This window comes from Chaetodon auriga, chromosome 15 (genome assembly GCF_051107435.1).
Source record: "Chaetodon auriga isolate fChaAug3 chromosome 15, fChaAug3.hap1, whole genome shotgun sequence".
Lineage (NCBI taxonomy): Eukaryota > Metazoa > Chordata > Actinopteri > Chaetodontiformes > Chaetodontidae > Chaetodon > Chaetodon auriga.
In genome coordinates this window covers 13,668,734-13,688,455 of record NC_135088.1, presented here as the reverse complement: position 1 = coordinate 13,688,455, position 19,722 = coordinate 13,668,734, and the positions used below count along the sequence as shown (strand labels likewise).

The window sequence follows — 19,722 nt, the reverse complement described above, 5'->3', positions numbered from 1 at the left end:
ATTTACAGGCAGTTACTAGTATTAGCATCATTTAGTTTTCTGTGTTCTGATTTATACTCAATGTGGCACAGAAAATTAAAAAAATTAAAAATCAATTTTCAATTTAGATACATCATAGAAAAGACCTACATTAAAAAAGAAATAAGAATGTGAATCATCTCACTTTATTTCTTTGTTTGACTTGTTTGGCATTTTACATCTTCCATACTAATGTAATAAATATTAATAATAACTGTACAACAGTTTTCCCCAATGTAGTAATGCTGGATATTAGTTATAACTTAATTGTCTGGTAGACACATATGCACAATTAGGCACTAGTGAAGTTTTTACCACTCCTTTTTATCCGAACCGTAAAAATGGCATCAAATATCCTCCCTACATTTAGCCCCTATGGTTAAAAAGAAAAGAAAAAACAGAAAAAAAGGCTGTTGATCCAATATTTATACATTGTATTGTTGTTGTTGGAAGAGGACGAGGAGGAGGAAGGGGACATCCCTGTACATAAAACTCAAAAATAAGCGAGTTAGCCAAGTTACGAATATTCAACAGCATCCAGGATTGTACCATTATGAAGCCGCTCTGGTGGGCGTGTACGAACACTTCGCTGCCAGCTAAAATGATAAATAACCTCAGTGACTACAGTAAGCTCAATTTTCTCGCCTGGCTCTCGCTGAATAACAAAGAGTCTGCTGATCTTAACGCGAAATGAACCCTCTATTACGAGCGTGTCCAGAGAAAGACGCGTATAGCATTTGAGCTAGCTGGGGAATCTTTAAGTTACCAACAGCGAAGACACACGAGACTTTAACGGACAACGGTGATTCAGCGCGCTAGCTAACGTTCCACAGAACAATCTGAACATCTCCAGCGGAGCCTTCATTGATGTTAACGTCCATCATTTCATGCGGATCGTTAGTTAGTTGCAGGATTTCCATCTGCCAAGATGTATGGCATGTCGGGATGACAGGAAGATGGCAAACGGGGTTGGAAGTGAGTAACGTTGATACGTAGCAAATGTCATGACATGCTATCCATTAGCGGTGAGCGTGTCCTACTGTTGATGTTATCACCACTAACTTCCTGCACGGCAGCCTCCGCTCTCTGAAGGGGGACCCGCAAGGATTAATGGCTGTCATCGCGAGCTGACAGCTCTGTTTCACTAGTGGTGCCTCCTGATTACCACCAACTGTAAGAGCGACATGCTTTGTGTGATTCCAAGCAGGCACTGTATGTGTCCATAGTGACCTGCTGGCATGGGGGAGGTAGCTTTAGGTGGCATGGAAATTAAACCAAGATCAAGAGATTAACAACTCTGTTGGTACCAGGCCTGAGAGCTGGCTGCAGGCAGTCAGTTGAACATGCATGACATACAGGCATTGTTAAACTACATAAAGCATGTATCATGTTTTTTTTCCATTTTCCACTGCGTCTGCAGAGCACAAGCTGCTTGTCATTGGACCAACAGAGCCTTGGTCAGTGAGGGAGAAGCTGTGTTTGGCCACATCTGTCATGAAGAGTGGAGACCAGAACTGGTACTGTACCACTTTAATCTAAAGCTGCCGATAGTGATTCTTAATTGTGTGCAAAATGTTATGTGTCATAGGTCGATGATAGAGTCATACGCAGTTATTTGTAGTTTGAACATGTCTGAATATGTTAAACTTGTCATTCATCCTTTTGCTTAATACCTTTAAAGAATAGATGTAGTCAGTAAGGGTGGATCTGTTGTTGGCACTGCTGCCAAATAAGATGAATTAACCACAGGTAGGCATGTAGTCTATAGTTGTCTATCTCTCAGTGAATGCTGGCTTTAATTTTGCATATATTTTGTATGAATTTGCAACTAAATTAATAACAGCAAACAAAAGGAGCAAATAGATTTTGATTGGGGAGAATTTTTTTAAGACTGTAATAAACCAGTACTAGAATAGTAGGCCGTTTTGGACTTAAAGTCTTTAAGGTGCATCTCATCTCGGATCGTCTTCATCTCAACAGGGTATCTGTCAGTCGAGCCATCAAACCATTTGCAGAGTCTGGGCGACCGCCTGACTGGTTCTCTCAAAAGGTATGACAAGATCCAAGATCACTCTACTGCAGAACAAAAATGCCAAATTCATGGTCTCTGCAGCAGGTTTGCCACATTATATTCAGTCCTCTCACAAAGCCATTCTTACTCTCCTTTGGCTCTTCACAGCACTGTGCCTCCAAGTACTCTGAGCTCCTGGAAACAACAGAGGCCCCAAAGTGAGCGCACAAATGACGTTCACCCCGAGCATGCTTTTGTACACTTGCACAGCTTTGACAGTGTATGCCATAAAAAAAAAGCCTTAAACTAATAACGCATTTGTTGCCTTCAGGCGGAAACGTGGTGAGAAAGGCGAAGTGGTGGAGACAGTGGAGGATGTGATAGTACGCAGGCTGACGGCTGACAGGATTGATGAACTGAAAAAGTTGATCAAAGAGACACAGGAGAAGCACAGGTACACAAGTGCCGCTTTTAGCAGCATGAGCAAAACGCAGTTCGTTGCATCGTAAACTGCATCGGTGAGACTTGGCTGATTTGATGCTGTTTTCGTAGGAAGCTGAAGAGAGAGGCTGAACTGATTCAAGCAGGACATCTAGATTCCAAACTAGAGGAGTTATGGGAAGAAATTCTGCAGTAAGAGGCAGCAAACTTTCTGATTGACCTGTTTATGCAATACATACAACTCTTTTCTGTTTGTAAGACTCTGATAAATGATCTTATGTGTGTCTGTCAGGAAGAAGAAGCTGGAAGAGGAGGAAGCAGAGTTGAAAAGAAAAAACACAGATGCTGCTTATCAAGGTATCTCTTTCACTTTTAAGGGGTATTTTGGGGTAAAACACCAATATAGAGAGATATTTTAATGACGAATGATAGCTTGTACCACCTAAATCAAAAAGCTACATCCTCTGTACAGTGGCCTTCTTAGGACATTTCAGAGATAACTCACCAGGCTTAGCTCGACATAGCTGGTTTCATTCATGTTGTATGCAAGCATGCTAACTGTTTTTAGCATTTGTTGATTAAACTGATGAGATTTGGTCAGGTGTTTAGAAGTGTTCTGTCCTGAAGTGAAATATATGACCTCTTGGCAGCGCTAGATAGCCTTGGGATCACCAAGGTCAGTAGAATTCATCCTCTGAGGACCATGAAGATTTGTACCAAATGTTTTTTTTCATCTATATAGCTGTCCAGATATTTCAGGTGGGGAACAGACCAGCCACTGTAGAGCCACACTGCTAGCATGCTAAAAGTAGCATAATCAATGCTCATCTTTTGTGCGACAGATAAGAAAATCCTCTCTATGCTGCCCCTCCCTCTTCCAGCCAGACAGGTGGCAAAGAACACACCCAAGCGAGTGCCTGGCATCACCATGCATTCGCCCTCAAGCTGCAGCTCCCCGAGCCAGGAGTTCTCACCAGGTGACCCACTCGAGTGCTTGACGTTGGACGTTGTATCAACAAAGAATGTAAGTCACTGAAAGTCCTAAGGTATTTAAGGTCTGCCCCACTCTGTCCTCTGTCTTGGGCCGGATCTTGTGTGCCACATTTTCAGGTTAGACACTGTTAGACTCAGTGATCCTGCTTATTAACGACTTCACCATCCCCTCTCTCTGTCTCCAGGCTTCAGGATCAACCAGATTAATGACAATTCCTGAGTCTTCAGGACCTGGTAGTGATGACATGAGCCATGGGTCACTTTTGGATGACCCCACCCAAAAGAAGCTCCTGGGCCAGAAAGCCACACCACCACCGTCTCCACTCCTGTCAGAGTTGCTGAAGAAAGGCAGTATCTTGGCCACAAATTCCAGACTGGTATGTGGAGGGGACTCAATGTATTATGCCAGCATTGCCAAGCTCTGTAATTAATATGTTCAAGTCTGCAGGGCATCCCATCTTTATCTCATCATTTGTAGAATTAGTCTCTGTTGAGGAAGTGTTTAATCGTTTTGTCTTCCATTGTGTTGTGTGGTTTGTGTGGCTGCGGTTTGTTTTGACAATTGTGTGAAGATTTTGTCATTTTTACAAATGCATTGAATTAGGAATTCAGAGATATTCTTGGGTTTTTAACACCCAGGCTGTTTTCACCTCAGCACTCAGTACAGATTTGCTCAGGCTTTGTAAGGCTGGATGGGGTTCAACCGTCAGTTCCGCTCCGTTTTGAACGGGGTTCAGTTGTTGTCTTCGGCTGTGCTACACAAGGCCATTGCAGTGTTCTGAATATGCTTGCTTGTTGTCCTGTTATTTCTTCTATCTGTGGTCATATGCACCGTGAAGGCTATACTTAACAAGTTTCCTGTTTTTGGACACAGGAGTTCGTCTTTCTGCCCTTAAAGATTTGAGAGGCTGTGCCACAGAAACAGCACGGGAAAACATTTGAGCTTGTTCCCTTGAAACAAGTTGACTTGAAGAAATAAAAAATGTGTCATTCAACAGTTAACACATCACTAAATCTATTTTGCATTTGTTTTAGCGAATTTAGGCTATAATTGCATTGTTTGCATTATGTTTCATACCTCTATGTTATAGTTGAGGAGTTCAATATTTGCTATTTGCTTTCTCAGCCTCCTTTTTTGCAAACTGTGGGTGGACAGACTAAAAAAACATAGAAAATGTTTGACACGCGTGTACGTGTTTGTGTCTCAGATTGGGGAGAGTGACATGTCCACTGGTAATATGACAGGATCACATGACCTGCAGCTGGCTCCACCTTGTCAACCTCTGTCTCAGACAACAGGTACAGATGCATTGTTCCTGACTGATCAAATATCATATTTGTTCTAATCCTAAATGTATGTATGGCTTCTGTACAAAAGTGCTACTGTTGTCTCAGCTGTTTGCTCACACACTGGCAAGCTGATTGCCTTTTGCTGCTTTGTCTGAACTTGGTGTGTTAATGTGAATGCTTGCATGGCAGGTGCCCCGATGTTGTCTCGTCTCCTGGAGGCGGGCCCTGCTCAGTTTTCGGCCCCATTAGGTTTCATGGTCAGTGCAGACTCAGCCTGTGGCGCTCCTCTCTCTGCTGCCACTCCCATTCCCGTTGACTCGACCGCCTCAGCGAGCACAGGTCGGTCCACTTTGACCCATATCCAAACCGCTCAGCGCTCAATCTGTAACTACAACTGTTAAAATTCTTCGTGGTTAAATTTCAAATACAAACTAATGATGCTGCTAGAACTACTCTTGCTTGAAAAAACAACAGTCGAATATCAGTTGTTGTTGTTGTTGTTGGTTGCAGAGATGGATGTGATGGTGCCATCTGTGCCCCCTGGATGCCAGCCTGTCTCTGCAGAGGATAAGGTGTCAGAGCTCAGTGAGGAGGATGTGACTGTGTCCTACATGGGAGATGAGCTGGACCTGAAGACGGTGGGGGACATTATCGCCATCATTGAGGACAAGGTGCAAAAAGACAAAAAGTTCTAGATATTTCTGCAGCACTTGAGATCAGTTGTGGATAAATTAAAGCATCTGTAATCCCTGCTTATTTTATAATGTGGGTATTTTCATTTTGGCCATTAATCTAGTGAGTTATGACAACACTTGCTCACTAACGTCACTTCTGGGATTTAGGGTCAAAAAACCTCAGTTATTCTTTAAGATGTAGAGTCATATCACTTCTTCTACAGGCAGATGAGACTGCAGAGGCTTTGGATGCAGCTGCAGTCGAGGCTGCTCTGTCGCTGTGCGAGGAGAACGGCCATGCTTTGTCTGGTGCCTGGGAGGCTGGGCCTTTCCAGGCCCATGAGTCTCACCACGCAGTGCCCACAGGGATCCCACAGTCCTCACAGTCATCGTCTCTTCACAGTAGCCTGGAGGGGAAGACAGAAGTGTTAGAGGCTCAGGGTGGGACTTCAGCTTCACTCTCCTCCCTGTGCAACAGTCAGGATAACTGTCTTGCAGCATTCCCCATGGGACTGAGGGGCCCTCCTCCCGCCTCCTCATCCTCATGCAACTCGAAGAGTTTGGAGCACTGCCACACTGGAGCACCTCCACAGCCTCAGGCAATGAGAGATACTGGAGAGAGGGTGCACCAGAAAAGCCAAATTTCATTGGAGGTCACCACAAAATGTGAGAGTGAGAAGTGGGCACAGCAAAGACCCGATAAACCCCATGGAGGTATGCACACCCATGCCTAAATACTAGTATTCAGTTGCTTCATAACATGCAGTTTGCATGCAACTATGCATTTTGCATAACCATTTCCTTCTTATTATTCATCTTTACTATCTTGGCAGACTCAGTATTAGAAGATAGCCCACTGACAGAAAGGCATCCCAAGGTATAGCACCCAACGAGGACAGAGCGAACACGCTGCTTGTAAATGCTGTATTGAAATGCAAAGTGCGTAGCTCCACAGTTTTCCTGCACTGTAAGCCCTGTTTGAATCTCCCTGCATCTTTCTCCGTCTTCGTAGGAGATGAAGGCGGAGGATGGGAGAAATGTTGGCCGGGGACAGAATGCCTCAGGGACTAAAGCGCATAGCGAGGTCAACAGGCCAGAAGTCTGTGGAGAAGAGGAGGGTGACGGGACGGAGGGATTCTTGTCAGAGCCAGACGGGGAGATGGAACTAGAACCTGCGGCCAGCGAGAGCGAGGACGGGTACAGCCTCCACACAGCGTCCTCGTCTCTGCAGCTCCACACGACGGCAGACTCCATCCCCAGCAGCCCTGCCTCATCGCAGTTGTGAGTGAAACACTTTCAGGCACACACAGCAAGGAGGGAAAGTGTCAGTTGTGAGGGATGATAGTGAAGTGTTGTGTAAGAAGCTTGTTTTTCATTTTTGTCAGCTGTGTCATGCTGCAGATCAGGTTCAGCTTGAGAATAATTTCCTTATGACCTTTGTGCTCATGCTGCCTTCTCTCTAACATACCATTTTTGTGCAGTTCTGTGTGCAGCGAGGACCTGGAAGCTCTACAGGCTCACAAGATCTGGAAGAAAGCCATTATGCTGGTGTGGCGTGCAGCGGCCAATCACAGGTCAGAATATGGCTCTTAACGCTAACGTGAGCCACTGACGCACAGACTGATTTTTTTCCATTTTTTTAATCCTGTGTATTACTGAAACAATATAATGTGTGCGCACCTGTTGCAGGTATGCAAATGTCTTCCTGCAGCCAGTAACAGATGAAATTGCACCTGGGTACCACAGTATTGTGCACAGGTAAGAGTGCAAATCTTAACAAAAACAGCCTTTGTTTTGCTGGATGCCACTGGATTATTAACATTCACCAATCAGGAGCCTTCGTCAGATCACATAGACTTCCCCCCTCTTCACTCCTACAGGCCCATGGACCTGGCCACCATAAAAAAGAACATCGAGACGGGTTTGATACGGACCACCGCTGAGTTCCAGAGGGACATCATGCTGATGTTTCAGAACGCGGTCATGTACAACAGCCTGGACCATGACGTGTACCACATGGCTCTGGAGATGCAGCGCGACGTCCTGGAGCAGATCCAGCAGTTTCTAGCTACCCAGCTCATCATGGAGACATCAGAGTCTGGTATCAGCGCCAAAAGCCTGAGGGGCCGTGAGAGCACACGCAAACAGGACCCTACTGACAAGGTGCTTCACTAGAATTTTGACAAAAGCAGAGAGTACAGAAGAAGAGACAAGGGTGAGACAACAGGCTGACTTAAAGGTAGAAGAAAGTGATGCTAAAGTAGATCTGCCTGCCATTTTCCAAAGCATGACCTAAGTTTTTAGATTCACATCCTTTCAGGTAGCCACTGGTTTCCTTTGCTGTCAAAATCAACTTGCAGACACTTGAAACGTTCATGTTATAGATCTATCACAGTGAAAACCTTTTTTTAAAGCAGGAATGTCCCAAATGATCCCTTTCAAAATGTCCGTATTTGTATTTCCATTTAGTCAGCCGGTGTTGAGTTGTTTTTTCACATTTGTGCCTTAGCACCTAGTTGGCTGGTGAAGCAGAGACAGCACACTCCCCCCGAAATATTTTGATGGCAAGTTTCAAGTGTCTGAATGTTAACTGAAAACAGCAGTTGACTGAGAGGTCGGAGATGCTTGTAAAATGTCAAGCTATGCTTTGAAAAATGGTCGACAAGAATATTTGTTTGTAGTGTATGTTGTATGCAGCTAATGAGCTAAACAGTGCTGGCATGCTCCTTCAAAATACCTAAAGTGGATAAGTAGTGCAACTGCAGTGCAGCGAGGAAGTGAATCGCCAAATGCCAATATACCAATCCATGTAGAAATCTGTTTTTACACTCGTTCTCTTGAACCTCATTCCAACCTTCCCTTATGCTGAATATACTCTGTGTTGTATTATTTTTTGCCATTATTTTGCTTCTTCTTGAGACTTTCAGTGCACTTCTGAGTCGCAGCTCTGATATGCATCGTTTTCCTCTTCCAGGACACTGTCTCCATGTCCTCTCCTGCCTTCCTCCTTTCTCTTTTTGTAAGTAGTTTTCTTTCTTGTCTTTTTTTCCAAAAGCAAAAAATAAAAACTTCGGTCGTTCTATAGAAGTCACATACAGCCGAAGTCAAACAATTGTGGTAGAAGTCAAGTGACTTTAATATCTTGAAGCACAACTTGTTTGTGAAGTGAAACAGTGGCCTCGGCTCAGTTAAATGTGGTCCAATAGTCTGGTTTCTTCCTCTTTTCGACTGTAGGATGGGGGCACCAGAGGGCGCCGTTGTGCCATAGAAGCTGACCTCAAAATGAAGAAATGAACATAGAGTATGAAAATGAGCCGGCAGTGTCCCAGAGTTGAAGTGAAAGGTGTGATGCCACAAGATTCAACGTATTCTCTGTCCTTTGCACAGGTTCTCACCCTGCATAACCTTCACTTGCGCTCTACATTAAATGGGTAGACTGTAATGTGGAGAAGCTCATTTCTTCTGAGACAGCCATGCAGACATGGATTACATACAATATAATCCCAGATTACAATGGGGCATTCAGAAAGACTAGGTCAAACCTTTCATAGACGTAGCTGCAGATCAGTAAGACTTAGCCTGCTCTGAATGACATCAGGTTGTAGAGATGAAAAGAAAAGTTAGTCCCAGCCTACAAATGGTCTGGAGTTAAGCCTGCAGGGGGGTCCGGTTGAACTTCAGATTAGAGTGGCTGATTTTGAGAAATTCACCATGTTGACGATAAAACCAGAGGCCAAAGAGTCTGATTAACCTAGATTTTCTGAATGATTAGGGCAGCACATACTAATTTCAAAAACATTTTCTTTGCCGGTATAAAACCAGCCGAGATGGGGTTTTTTTTTTTTTTGGTCTTTTTTAGTTTTTCTAATTTTAAAAACTTTCAGATCATTTTTAGATATGGCTGTATCGTTTGTGATGATTTTATCGATGCTCCACTTTCCTGTGAAACAGTACCTTCATGCATATTCTCCATCATTTTCAGTATTTTTGAGAAAACTTCACGTTAATGAACTGTTTTGTGGACTTTAAAATGTGTAAACAATAAAACTCAATAAAGAGCCCTCAACCCACTCTGTTGAGATGGAATTCGATATCCTCGTGTTTTTAAGCATATGTGTCTGATTAGCCTAACTCATGACCCTGGTATTTAATGTACTGCGCGTCAGCAGGGAAAAGCATGCAGCTTCTCTCAGGAATGGGCTCAAGCAGCAGTGGCCACACTGCACGAAGCTGCTACGAGTTCCTCATTACAAGAGACATGAACCAGCTATCATCACTAAATAAGTCACACATACAGATAAGTGTGTCACCTGCATGTTTCATTTGCTGGCAAACACGTGAAGCATTCAGAGAGTCAAAACACAGAGGAATGAACCACACAGACCAAAACATATTCCGGTTACATCTTTAATTTTGTGGTATTTTTTGGCTTAAAACCTGTTGCTCAAGTGTACTGCCTCACCGACTGATACCGAAACCTGATTTGTATGCATCACAGTAAAGGTTTGACATGTGTGTGTGTGAGTTACAGCGTGGACCTGAAAGTTCTAATCGTTTAGCGTGTCAGCGGTCATGAAGATGTGTTCACACAAAATAAATACGAAACTAATAAAACACTCTCTCACTAGGGTGCATGCAACGGCAACAATATGGAACACAAGATTAAATATGAACTTAAAAGTGCTTGAGATGAACCTGAATATTTAAAAAGCATGAGGACAGCTAAGGCAGTCTGGCAGTCTTAGTGCACAGCAACAAGTATTAATGACTGTATACAGTTAGATTGATTTGGGGTTGGTGTGAAGAATTAAAGTTAACAACTCCACGAAGTTAGCGTCCTACTCGTGACAGGAAAAAGTCAAAATTCTGGTTTCTCGCCGTGGAAGGAGGTTGTTCTTATCCACAGACATTTAATAGAGCTTCTAAAAACAACTGACTTCATACTGTTAAGAGATTTTCAGAATAAAATGTGCCTTTTTTTTTTTCTTTTTTTTTTACAAAACATCAGTACAAATGAAAAGGTGCAGGACTTAGAAAACACTTTAAAATGTGGGCCGAAAAGCGTTTCTCTGAGAACAAAGTGATTTAAGCTTATGCATGGTTTAGGAAGGTTTACAAGGTATTGCATGCCGTTAAAGCCCCGGCCACCTTACACACGCACGCACGCGCACACACACACACAGAGGACTGTGCACGACTGTGAATGGGCTTCTCTTTTTTTTGTTTGTTTAGTTGAAGTGGATTCCCTGCTTGCGACAAACCAAAATGAGTTCTTCAAACCGTGGCCTCTTTCTGGGACAGACAACAGTTATTCCTCAAGCTTAAACCTCAAACATAATATGCCTGTAGCTAAAAACACTGGTTCCTGAAGGGCGAAAGCTTAATGACCAATGCAATAAACACCTATGCAAGCAGTAGTGCAAGGAGCAGAAGCTCTACTGGAGGAGGAGACGGCAATTTTTTTTTCTTTTTTTGGCAAGTACAACCTTTTACTAATAAGCAGAAAAAAATGTGGTCATGTTTTGGAACATGTTACTCTACTGTGACTCCTACTGCTTCAGTGCAAGAGGTCAAATCCCCTGACAAACACAGTCTAGATGTTTTAATCCTTTCCGGTGTCCGATTCGTCTGTGTTTTAAGAATAAATTAAAAGGTCCTGTCATTTCACAGTACAGAAGCTCTCACGTTTTGTCCAAAGACTACAGTATTATTTAAGTCGCTGTACTTAATTTCTTCCTACAGAAAAAAACAAGACGAGCCAGGTCGCTCAGGGAACATTCACTCTATTAACTAGGAAATAAATACACCTAAAATTTCAGCGAGGACACAAAAACATCCAAGAAAATAAATACAGGTGAACTACAAAAACCTAAAGGTGTATGTGTGAACATACAACTGCCTTCATAACCCCAAAGGGAGACCCCGTATGGCATGCCATTTCTATAAGAAAGTTTAAAGGCTCTGAGACATCGTACGTACTGCCACAGTGAGTTTGCACTTGATGCTGTCACCACAACAGCCAGGGTTGGCAGCGAACATGCAACTCCTATTTCCTACCATCGAAGAGGAGAGAAGGCACATTGTTTCCAGCGGCATTGTCTCCCACCGACTGCGCTATACCTTAGAGATTTCTTTACAAAGTGGCCAGATTGGATGAATTACACACTTCAATAAAATGCATTATTGTCAAGTCTGTAAAGAAACGCGTTCTGCTCTCAAACGCTCCTCATTTGCCTCTCTGGCGCCCGAGCAGTCGATGCAGTTTCTCGCAGTTGTCCAGCCTCATTGACTCGGCCTTCTGCTTTAAACGCTCGTCTCGGTACAGTTGTCCGAGGTTGGCCAAGTCTGACTCTGAAAAGGAGGACACAGTGAGAAAAAGATGATGTTTCACAACGATTTATAACTTAAAAAGGAATTAGAGTTTTTGGGAAATGCACTAATTTGCTCTCTGACAGGGAGTTAGATGTCTGTGTGGTCAATATGAAGCTAAAGCTAGCATCCAGTTAGCTTAGCTGTGCAATGAATTTGAGGGTCTGATGATGACACAGGAAACAATATTTCATATAGGTCAAGATTTGAACTTCATCGACATCAGCGATGCCAAAACAGACTCCCCTGCATGCTTACTCTGCTGTTTCTCTTTCCAGCAGCTGTTCTGCAGATGTTCGATATAGTCGCTCTCAATGGTTTTCTCTAGCTCCTCCAGCGCTGCTCCACGGTATTCCTTCACGAAACTTTTATCCACATAGTACGGTACACCCATGTGCTGCGTCTCCCTGGACACCACCAGCCCCATGGCCCTGAAACACACCATTAAAATGCATCGCACGGCGAAACTAAGGCCTCAGTCGGGATTTGCTAAAATGTCACTGTGGCGAAGTTGGTGGTGCGACAGACTCACGGCTTATAGAAGAGACTGTAGGGCGGGTTAGTGGCCATCATCTGAGTAAACACTGATATGAGGATTAGCACCAGCACAGGGAGCAGCTGCAGGAACGCTGTGAAGGTGTTCTGTGGGAAGATAAAATCAGCACAGATTACAAAGCACATAATACTGTATGTAGGCTGCACTCATACGCTGTACTCGTGCCAGCACAGTGCTTTTGTGTCTCTGAAGCAATCCACCGTCTTCTAAAGCAATGACGGCGCTTCAGTTGAGGGAAGTAAACGTGTGACATGGAATCGAGCACGATGGGAAACGGTCACTAGAGGGCTGCGGCCATGTTAAAAATGCTCCTGTGACGATTCTCCAGTGGGTGTTGCTGATTCGCATAACGCCATACCTCCGCAAGCAGATCGTAGCATAACACTGCGGTTGGTTAACAGGAGATTTGTCTTTATGTTTTGTGAGTCACTGACCTGACTCTGGTTGTCCTCCACCACCTCCTCGCGCCTCTCATGAGCACGTCGGCGACGAGGCTGATAGAACTGAGAGTAGGAGGCTCCCTGGTTGGTGTACACGTGGATATTTCCTGGAGAGACACACACACAGTTCTATAGCATCTGCACTTCCACAATAAGACTGTAGATTATGTGCCTAAACCGCAGCGGAAAGCAACAATAAATAATAATAATAATAATGAGAACAGTGAAAAAATGCTAGTAATAATCATAGATTACAGTATTTGAGGATGAAATTAAATGCTGTTCGCCTTTGCATGAAATTATTCACAGAGAAAACGTGCAAGCTGTTGGGGAAATATTCAGATTTCTTCCAAACTACCCACTAAAATTGGCTTATGAATGTATCTGATGCTACACCCTGAACAGTCATCTTGCAGCGTCTTCTCGAACGACCCTTCTGTGGCTGCAGCGCCTCGGCCAATCAAAGGCTCACGCACAGCCGCTCGCTCACCTGTGGGAAACCTTCCACCAAAGAAAATGTTGAAGAGCTCCTCGGGGGAAATGTCGGCCTCAAAGTCTCTGTGGAAGTTTCGGTGGTAACCATGGCGACTGTGGCTGGATTGGTGGGGTGCGTTCGAAGCCGCAGATTGATCTCCGTATTGATCATACTGCTGCCTCTTCTCTGGATTGCTCAGCACTGCATATGCGTTGCCTATTGCTGTTGGGAGACATAAAATGCAAAGCAAAACATAATATGATGGGAGCCATTCCTTAAAATCCAGTACAGCTCTCACTTCGCCCCTTCCCTGTTACTTTGTTTTGGGGAATATAAACAGGAAGTATAATGTTTCTATGGATCCAGTTAGCTAGCTGTGGGCTTCAACTTGAGCTTTGTTTTCTTAGCCTACATTTCTTTATGTTTTGGCAAATAGGCACCACTGGAAGTATGCTGAATTACCTATTTGCGCATCCTTTTTACAATGTACCCTTAAATGTACAGACAGCTGTGACTGGATGACTTCTAAATCTTAAAAACATCAAGATTCTCAAGCAACTTCTGGAGTTACAAGCAGTGTGTCTTTTCTCTGAATGTCTTTTTCCACGATTTCCATAAATTTACTTGAAGGCCAAACAGTAACTTTCTGTTTTCAAAACACCAACATATACCTGTCCTCTTCACCTCATGCAGTATTTGCCCCTCTGCACCTCACCCCCGCCCCCCTGGGTAGCCGCACTTCACAGTTTGAAATACATATATTCCATGAATGTAATCCAAACTGGTAAAGCTGGGCGACCCTGCTTCAAGCCGAATCTGTTGAAACAGGACACCACCAGCATGAGGGTGTTGTTCTTGAACTGACCATGACCTCCAACTTCGCTGAGAGGTGGTAACTTGGAAAAAAAATGTTAAAATCCAGAGTTTTTTTGGACACCATAAAAAGATATCGCCACTGTAGCTCACAGAAAAACTGTTTTCCTTCCACCTCTGCTGAAACTTGTACCTTTGAAAGCGTCTGTGGCTCCTGGTGCAAAGTTCTTGTCGGGGTGAAACTTGAGCGCCAGCTTCCTGTAGGCCTTCTTCAAATCCTCATCGCTGGCATTTTTGGAAACACCAAGGATTTCATAAAAGTCCTTGCAATTCTTTATCCTGCAACAACAAAGCATAACGATGGCAAAACACATGCCTCAACTTCAGCGCTAAACTCAGGAGGTTACTGAGTGCGTATAGTCTTCACACAACAGTTAGTTACATGTACACATGTACACTGACACAGAGCTCCATCCAGCACTCCATGTTATTTTAACTAGTGCATGACCAGTAGCCAGGTTACTCAGAGCAGCCAAAGTTATATGATGAGGAACAATGGCAGGGGTCGCTGCATACCAGTGTGAAAAAACAGGTTAAGAGTGTCTGTGCACCTGAGAACACCCTGCCGCTGCTCCTCAGTGTAGCTCTTCTTTTCATCACCACTCGCGTTACTTGTTTCATTGTGTCCGATGTCCTCGTCTCTCCAGCCAGTCGGCGGGGGCACGTGGTTTGCCTCTGGAGCTGCGGTGCCTCCGTTCCTCACGATGGCATCTATCAGCACTACAGACGAGAGCAGAGTGGTCAGCTGACCTACACTGAGTATCTCAGTGAGGGGTTTGACCTCTGTGAGCCTCCTGAACAGCTTCAATGCTCCCTGACATTGAATATATGCATCTCTGAAACTCCCTTAGAGGGTGAACACCATTCTTCCACAATCTCCCATAGGTGTCATAATCTGGTGAATGCAAAGCCCCCAGTTTGATTCACATCATTTTAACACTCAGTGACTCCTTGTGGCCTGTGTGAAAGCATATGCTCTAGTTTCTCCACTCATTTATTCAGGTTTTTTTCAGTCGCATGTCACTCAGGTTTTTTTCAGTAGCATGTCACTCATCAATGCATGTACACATCAAAAGTTTTTCACTTCTTGCACAATATGTGCAATTGAATCCAGACTGCTGGAAGAAGGACCGGTGTGGCATTTCACTGCCTCATCCATGTTGCGTTCAAAGAGCTGAACGTCATCTATGACAGCTGATCGTCCTGGTTATGCTGCCATTACTGCAAAAGCAATCAGGCAACGTAAAGCAACTGGAGACAGTTTGGACAGTCTGCGGTGCTGTCTGTGAGGGGGAAGGGGGCCTTTAACAGCCCTACATTTCAGTATGCAGCCTAAACAGACTTTAAGCATTAAAGCTAACGAGCTATTTCTGTCGCCATCTAAAAACAGCAATTCTGTGCACCCGTCCTAAAATCCGAAACGACACGTCCTACAGTTAACAGATTGGGATACGCTGGCTGGTTGACCAACGTTAGCAAGTCAGACTGCCATTGCAGAATGTGCGTCAGCTAATTTTACCTCTGGCTCGGGTGCTGGGGTAAATATTCTGGGCTTCATAGAGCAGCTGCAGCGCCCGTTCTTTCCGTCCAGACCGCAAACACAGCTTCGCCTTCTCTATCAGCCGGTCTGCTTCGTCTTTGTCCATTGCAGCGTTTCGGGGTTATTTCTGCGGATCCAGTCGCTGTCTATAGAGGTCTGTCCCTGTGCAATGTGCGCCAGTATCATATGGCGAGGCGAGCCGCTACAGCTAACGTTAGATAGCCGATTAGCTTTGGTTTCGGATAGCTGCGTTACGTTAGCTAGGTGCAAGCCGCAGTCACTCAGAGTCCTTCGCGGTGTCCGTTACGCAGACGATGGCGGTTGTTGACAGGCTGCAAACAGGCCTGCAGATGGGCCATTTTTTGAAATAGAAAGTCTGAAAGGTGAACTGTTTCTGCTGTTTAAAGGGCCACCCTGTTGAATTAATCTGGACCCCCTAAACTGTGATGGACAAGAGATGGAGGCGAGGCATAACTAACGTCATATCCCGTCAAGTGAGCTCATAAATCCTTAGAAAGATGCCACTGATATTAAGTCAAACTGGGATTCAGTTGGTTGTTAAGGTTTTATATTAAATCGCTACATAAAAGTACTTAGAAAACCAAGAAGGTTGAGTAACCTCAGGAAATGTAGGCCACAGGATGCTGCTGCTACATTCAAGCTCTTTCAGTAAAGACGAAGCCATGATACTTGCATGTGATGCGTTCAAGTGCTTTTGAAGCTGATTTTTTTAGGGTAGCCATCAAGAGGCACATTGCTGCTTTCGGTTGCAGTGACAGAATGAGAAGACAGCAGGAGCAGAAAGGATATTTGCAATGCAATGCGCACTGTGGATGCACAGGTTCAACAAACTTAGAATTAAGAAGGGAACAGCTGTACAGTGGTGGGGCTTCAGGGCATTAAAAGCATTTAACTGGTGAAACACAAGCTGACCTTTATTATGAACTGGTAGTAGTAGTAGTATAAATTTTTGGGATTTTTTTTTATTATATACTGTAGGGAGTAATGGAACAAGAAGGAGCAGCCACAGTGAGCTGTTATTGTAGATAAATATGTAAATAGATAAATATATATGGCAATTAATGCTAATTAATATAAACATGATATATATATATTATAAATACAGTGACATATAATTGAGCTAAGTCAATAATAAAAAAATAGTATTTAAAGATTATAATCATGGCAACTCATGGTGTGTTGTGTATACATTGACATTTTGGGTGATAGGATAATGTGTTACTAATCAGGAGGATAAAATGTGTGGTCCCACATATCCATGGGGGTTGTTAGATAAGATTTCACAAACAGCAAGGAGCTAATTTGTCCATCTTTCAAATGATCTTTTAGTTTTAATAGCTGAAAATGTAAATCATTTTGTCATATGTCTCTTCTTTTCAAAGATGACTTTCGTCAATAAAATGAATCTTGGTCATGATCCATCTAACCGTGAAGAAGCTGCAAACTTGCAAGTTTGAGCTGAAGGATTTGTTGCTCCAAAAAAAGAAATGTAAAGGCAGCTACATGTAAAGAGCTGACAAATCCAGACTCGTGCCAAATCAATAACAATCCATGCAAATTAACTCTGGATGGTAACAACATGGGTTTTAAACTTTCTTTAAATGTTTCTGCCAGAAAATGATCTTGTCATTACCTGTGAGACAGATTTGCACTCCCTCGTACATTTGGTCATGTGATTGTAATCATGTCCAAAATGTGGCTGTATAATGTTCCTTGCAACTATATGTAGCCCTGTACAAAATTCATATAGGTTAAATATATGTTGATGTTTTTAAAAGTTCATGATATTAAGAAGAAAAGTTCATGATAACTGTAGTTCATAATAAAAACATGTGCTGTATAAAAAGATAAATATCGTATGTGTGGTTTTAGAAGAATGGACTATTTACAGTTAAAAGATAAATAAATATTAAGGTCTTCAAGTTCATCTGTTCATAAAATAGCTAAGAAAGGAAGGAGTGTTTATGTGTAAAACCTAACCTGTTACTTGTCATCTGTCAATCATTTCATTATCTGTTTTGCCTTTGGTTGAGGTCAAGCTCACAAGCCAATCAAAGTGTGTTTGCTGTGTAAGAGAGCGGGACTAGTGGCACAGGTTAGTGTGGTGTGTACTGAGCATGCGACAGGAGAGAGACCAACGCTATCGCCCGTGAGCGTTAAGAAGAAGAAGCCTCGTTGTGTGGGGAGTGTTTAAGTTTAAGTTTGAGGAGGACGACTACTCGTGGGTCCTGCATATAAACTTCTGTGTAACCTGCCAGAGGTGAATATGATATGTATGTGCTATATCTAATCTGTCGTAGTGTGAAGAGACGGGATGTGTAACGGATTTAGCGACATGCTAAATACCGAGAGCGTACTGTGCTAATGGGCCTGTGTATCGTAGCTGTAGCATTCAGATGTTTACAAAGCTAAAACGAGCTAATGCTAAGTCGCACAGAGATGGCATTTGATATTGTGGCTCATTTTATGATAATATGCTTAAAGGAGGCGGACGTTGGAGAAGGAGAGAGGTCGAGACGGATCTTCCAACAGATGGTCCCTGCTGTCTCTGTGTGTGTGCTGTACCGCGCCGTGTTTTGCCTTCCGTGTGACTCGCCGCTGTGTACCATCGCCACGTGTTGAGACTGAACTGTGACTGCCACGGTCATTACGCTGCCGCTGCCATTTCCATTCCCCGTGAGAGTTTCATCATTCCCCTCTTACCCTTACCCCATGGATTTGTGAGTACTAACAGAATAAAACCAAAGTGCACGTGCTTTTTTTTTTTTTAAACTCAGTTGAGTGAAACGGCCATTGTTGTTTTGGGCCTCACCGCACCCGAGCGTCGTCCACAGGCCTGCAACGGGTTGAACTTGAGGTGTATTTCAAATGAGTGTGTGGGCCCACAGGTTTAATACCGAGTTTGAGTTTATTGTGTATTAAAATGTTGTATTTTGTATAACTGAAATAAGTGTAAAGGTATCAAATTAAGGGTTCTAAGAAAGAAAAGTTTTGTGTGAAACAGAGAAATTAAAGGGTAACTGTTAACTAAAATCTCTAACAAAAAAAGGGTTAATTTGTCATTTTGAATTGAGATCAAGGTGAAACCAAAACAAGAACTTGTGAATTTTCTTTTCTTTATTTTTCATACTTCTCATAGTGCAAAAGGTATATATTTCTTTTATTTCAGTCAAGGTATTTTATGTGAATTTATTTAACTTCTGTTAATAAATACCTGGGAAAGGATATTTTTTGCATTCAAAATACAGTTGTGGTGGTCCTCATTCAAGTACATTATTAAAGTTACATTAAAAAAAAAGTTGTATTTCCCTACAACGAGCCCAGGCCCAGTCTCATTGTATTGCCCACTCTAGTTTTCTTTTCAACTACATGGGACTTGGGTTACATATAGCATACATGCATTTTTATTATTTTTTTTTATTATTATTATTTTACACTACACTAAATAGGCTTTAGGGTACAGTTTCAGTAGTATGCCACCCTGCATTACTCTGTACATATTATATGAGCTTGAATTTTTAAGTTCTGGATCTGTTCTTCATTTTGTAAATGTATGTAAAACCTAAACAGGTTCAATTTGCTAATCTCAGTACAATAATTTCAAGATTTTAACATGCCTAAAAGTTTGGATTTATCCCATTAAAGGAAACTTTCAAATTTCATTGAGACACCAAATAACTTAACCTTTGTGTCACTATATTCTGAAGTCTTTCTGAACGTATACTGAAAGGCCATTCTTCATTTCTCATTTTCCATACTTGACCAACCCAATTCTTTCTGTGTCCCATGTATCACTTGACCTGTTGTTCCAAATATGGCCACTACATCACTGCACGGCCCAGCTCTGTTGGGAGCTAGTGAGTGTCCTGCAGTTAAAATATCATGAACACCTCCACAGTCTCATGCAATTTAGCACAAAAGCCCCTCAAAACATGAAGATATAATAGTACAAAAAAAATAAGAAATTTAATGTTTTGATTAAAGATTGAGGTAGGAAGAAAAAAGGGTGGGTGATTGATGG

At 42.9% G+C, this 19,722-nt stretch overlaps 2 protein-coding genes across 4 annotated transcripts; one reads left to right on the top strand and one right to left on the bottom strand.

The window, feature by feature from the left end:
• Nucleotides 1-449: 449 nt before the first annotated feature.
• On the top strand, nucleotides 450-9,497 carry brd8a (bromodomain containing 8a). 3 transcript variants are annotated; one of them, XR_013078226.1, is made up of 20 exons: nucleotides 551-993; nucleotides 1,439-1,535; nucleotides 1,999-2,068; nucleotides 2,198-2,247; nucleotides 2,361-2,483; nucleotides 2,582-2,662; nucleotides 2,763-2,827; nucleotides 3,352-3,494; nucleotides 3,649-3,840; nucleotides 4,672-4,762; nucleotides 4,943-5,092; nucleotides 5,264-5,424; nucleotides 5,652-6,141; nucleotides 6,261-6,304; nucleotides 6,440-6,708; nucleotides 6,909-7,001; nucleotides 7,117-7,185; nucleotides 7,308-7,642; nucleotides 8,402-8,446; nucleotides 8,662-9,497. XR_013078226.1 is itself a non-coding variant. In XM_076750076.1 (20 exons), exons 1-20 carry the CDS (start codon nucleotides 951-953, stop codon nucleotides 8,719-8,721), a joined length of 2,619 nt encoding a protein of 872 aa, XP_076606191.1. In that variant the 5' UTR covers nucleotides 551-950; the 3' UTR covers nucleotides 8,722-9,497. The 3 variants fall into 3 exon arrangements, 2 of the variants coding, with proteins under 2 accessions (XP_076606192.1, XP_076606191.1); XM_076750076.1 differs by having other exon boundaries at nucleotides 7,308-7,590; XM_076750077.1 differs by lacking the exons at nucleotides 5,652-6,141; nucleotides 6,261-6,304 and having other exon boundaries at nucleotides 450-993; nucleotides 7,308-7,590.
• A 323-nt stretch (nucleotides 9,498-9,820) lies between these two features.
• On the bottom strand, nucleotides 9,821-19,646 carry dnajc18 (DnaJ (Hsp40) homolog, subfamily C, member 18). The gene is made up of 8 exons (XM_076750344.1): nucleotides 15,660-19,646; nucleotides 14,692-14,860; nucleotides 14,274-14,419; nucleotides 13,283-13,489; nucleotides 12,787-12,899; nucleotides 12,329-12,438; nucleotides 12,055-12,227; nucleotides 9,821-11,778 (listed from the first exon to the last, which is right to left on the bottom strand). The coding sequence occupies exons 1-8, from the start codon at nucleotides 15,784-15,786 to the stop codon at nucleotides 11,654-11,656; spliced, it is 1,170 nt and encodes a 389-aa protein (XP_076606459.1). The 5' UTR covers nucleotides 15,787-19,646; the 3' UTR covers nucleotides 9,821-11,653.
• Nucleotides 19,647-19,722: the final 76 nt, after the last annotated feature.

What these genes read in the sequence shown, in the direction of transcription:
- brd8a (XM_076750076.1), top strand. Translation starts at nt 951, where the DNA reads ATGGCATGTCGGGATGACAGGAAGATGGCAAACGGGGTTGGAA. An exon ending in ACCCGATAAACCCCATGGAG is followed by an intron (nt 6,142 to 6,260) that starts GTATGCACACCC and finishes CTATCTTGGCAG; the next exon opens with ACTCAGTATTAGAAGATAGC. An exon ending in AGCCCTGCCTCATCGCAGTT is followed by an intron (nt 6,709 to 6,908) that starts GTGAGTGAAACA and finishes ATTTTTGTGCAG; the next exon opens with TTCTGTGTGCAGCGAGGACC.
- dnajc18 (XM_076750344.1), bottom strand. Translation starts at nt 15,786, where the DNA reads ATGGACAAAGACGAAGCAGACCGGCTGATAGAGAAGGCGAAGCTGTGT. An exon ending in TGGTGGAAGGTTTCCCACAG is followed by an intron (nt 12,900 to 13,282) that starts GTGAGCGAGCGG and finishes GTGTCTCTCCAG; the next exon opens with GAAATATCCACGTGTACACC. An exon ending in TGGAGGACAACCAGAGTCAG is followed by an intron (nt 12,439 to 12,786) that starts GTCAGTGACTCA and finishes ATCTTCCCACAG; the next exon opens with AACACCTTCACAGCGTTCCT.